Below are 1,337 nucleotides of genomic sequence, written 5' to 3' on the forward strand. Positions count from 1 at the left end.
AACAAGTAAGGGGGGGGGATCGAGAGTTCTCCCCCCCAGCCCCTGCACTGTCACCAGCAGGCCCTGGTTGCTGCTTTCATCTTCAGTCCAGTCGCGAACCTGAGAAGTCAAAGCAGTGTCACCGCAGGACTGCAGGCAGGGACACTGCTGGTGGCATGACGGGGACCCCTGAGGCCACACTCCATCTCCCAGCCACGGGAAGAGGCTGCTCCAGGGCTGCAGCACAGAGGACACTGCAGCAGGAGCTAGCAGGACCAGTTTGGGGCAGGATGGCACAGCCCCCAGGGCTCGTGGCAGAGCTCTTGCCTCCCCTCCCAGAGGCTCCATCCCCCCATGTCACTGCACTGGAGCCCAAAAGGCTCCTGGGGGTGAAATGGGTTATGAAAGCTCCTGCAGGTAAACCTCCTGTGTGCCACCCAAACCAGGGAACAGAAACTCACAGCTGGTGTGATGGCAAAGACCTCCCAGCCCGAGGTCTGCAGCGAGACAAGTCGAGCTGCCAGCAGCTTCTTCCCTCCAGGGGTCTCTGCCTTGTCCTTCTCCAGCACTTGGTAGACACTGATCTGGGGAAGGCAAAGGGTGGTCACCCCCCAGCATGTCCTGCCCGAGGGAATGACCCCAGACAGAAGTGCTGGGGGAGATGGGGAGGTGTCAGCGTGGATCTGTCACAGCCTGTGGGTGCTTGGCTGGTGTGTGCACAAACCAGAAGAAGTTAAACCATCGTGATCCTCTGAAACATTTGGCCATCTGATGCCAAGCCAGGCTGTGCTCCTTCTGCAGGTGAGTGACTGCAGCATGCCAGCTACACCCCCGGGCATGGGCTGGGAGCCATCCCTGTTCCCATCCCCATCCCACCCCAGCCCCAGCCTGTTCCCCTCCTCACCTGGCAGAAGTGGTGCCTTTTGGGCCCATCCGTGACCCTCGGCCAGAGGCGGAAGAGGTGCAGCTCTGCCGTCAGGATCTTCTCGTTCTTGGCCACGCTGGAGAGGACAAACAGGAACCGCAGCTCCTCGCTGTGAGCTGCAGGGAAGGACAGGCTGAGAAGAGCAGCAAAACCAGGGGTGGCACCTCCCCTGGCCACACTCAGCCCCGACCCACGGCCCCATCCCAGCCCCGTGGGGACTCCCTGCCCTTACTCTTATCCAGGAAGCTGCGGACCGTGTTGCCCTCCAGGATGTCAGGGTTCTTGGTCACCCCATCCGCGTTGGCGACGCTGTTGAATAGATCCACCATATACTGGGGAGGCTGCTTGAAGTGAGCTGGGGGGGGTGGAGGGTCTTCCATGCCAAAGACTTCCAGAAGCTTCTTCAGTGCCTCGGCCCTGCGGCTGGCCGAGC

The 1,337-nt window shown here is 61.3% G+C and overlaps 1 protein-coding gene across 1 annotated transcript; it reads right to left on the reverse strand.

Moving 5' to 3' along the window:
- Nucleotides 1–3: 3 nt before the first annotated feature.
- Nucleotides 4–1,332, reverse strand: LOC103809423 (bone morphogenetic protein 4-like; the record flags this gene model as incomplete). The annotated part of the gene is made up of 4 exons (XM_009082254.1): nt 4–99; nt 441–563; nt 884–1,020; nt 1,137–1,332. Coding segments are annotated over 4 exons (552 nt in total), but the record flags the coding sequence as incomplete, so codon positions are not given.
- Between the last annotated feature and the right edge of the window lie 5 nt (nt 1,333–1,337).

This window comes from Acanthisitta chloris, unplaced genomic scaffold, assembly GCF_000695815.1.
Source record: "Acanthisitta chloris isolate BGI_N310 unplaced genomic scaffold, ASM69581v1 scaffold37199, whole genome shotgun sequence".
Classification (NCBI taxonomy): Eukaryota; Metazoa; Chordata; class Aves; order Passeriformes; family Acanthisittidae; genus Acanthisitta; species Acanthisitta chloris.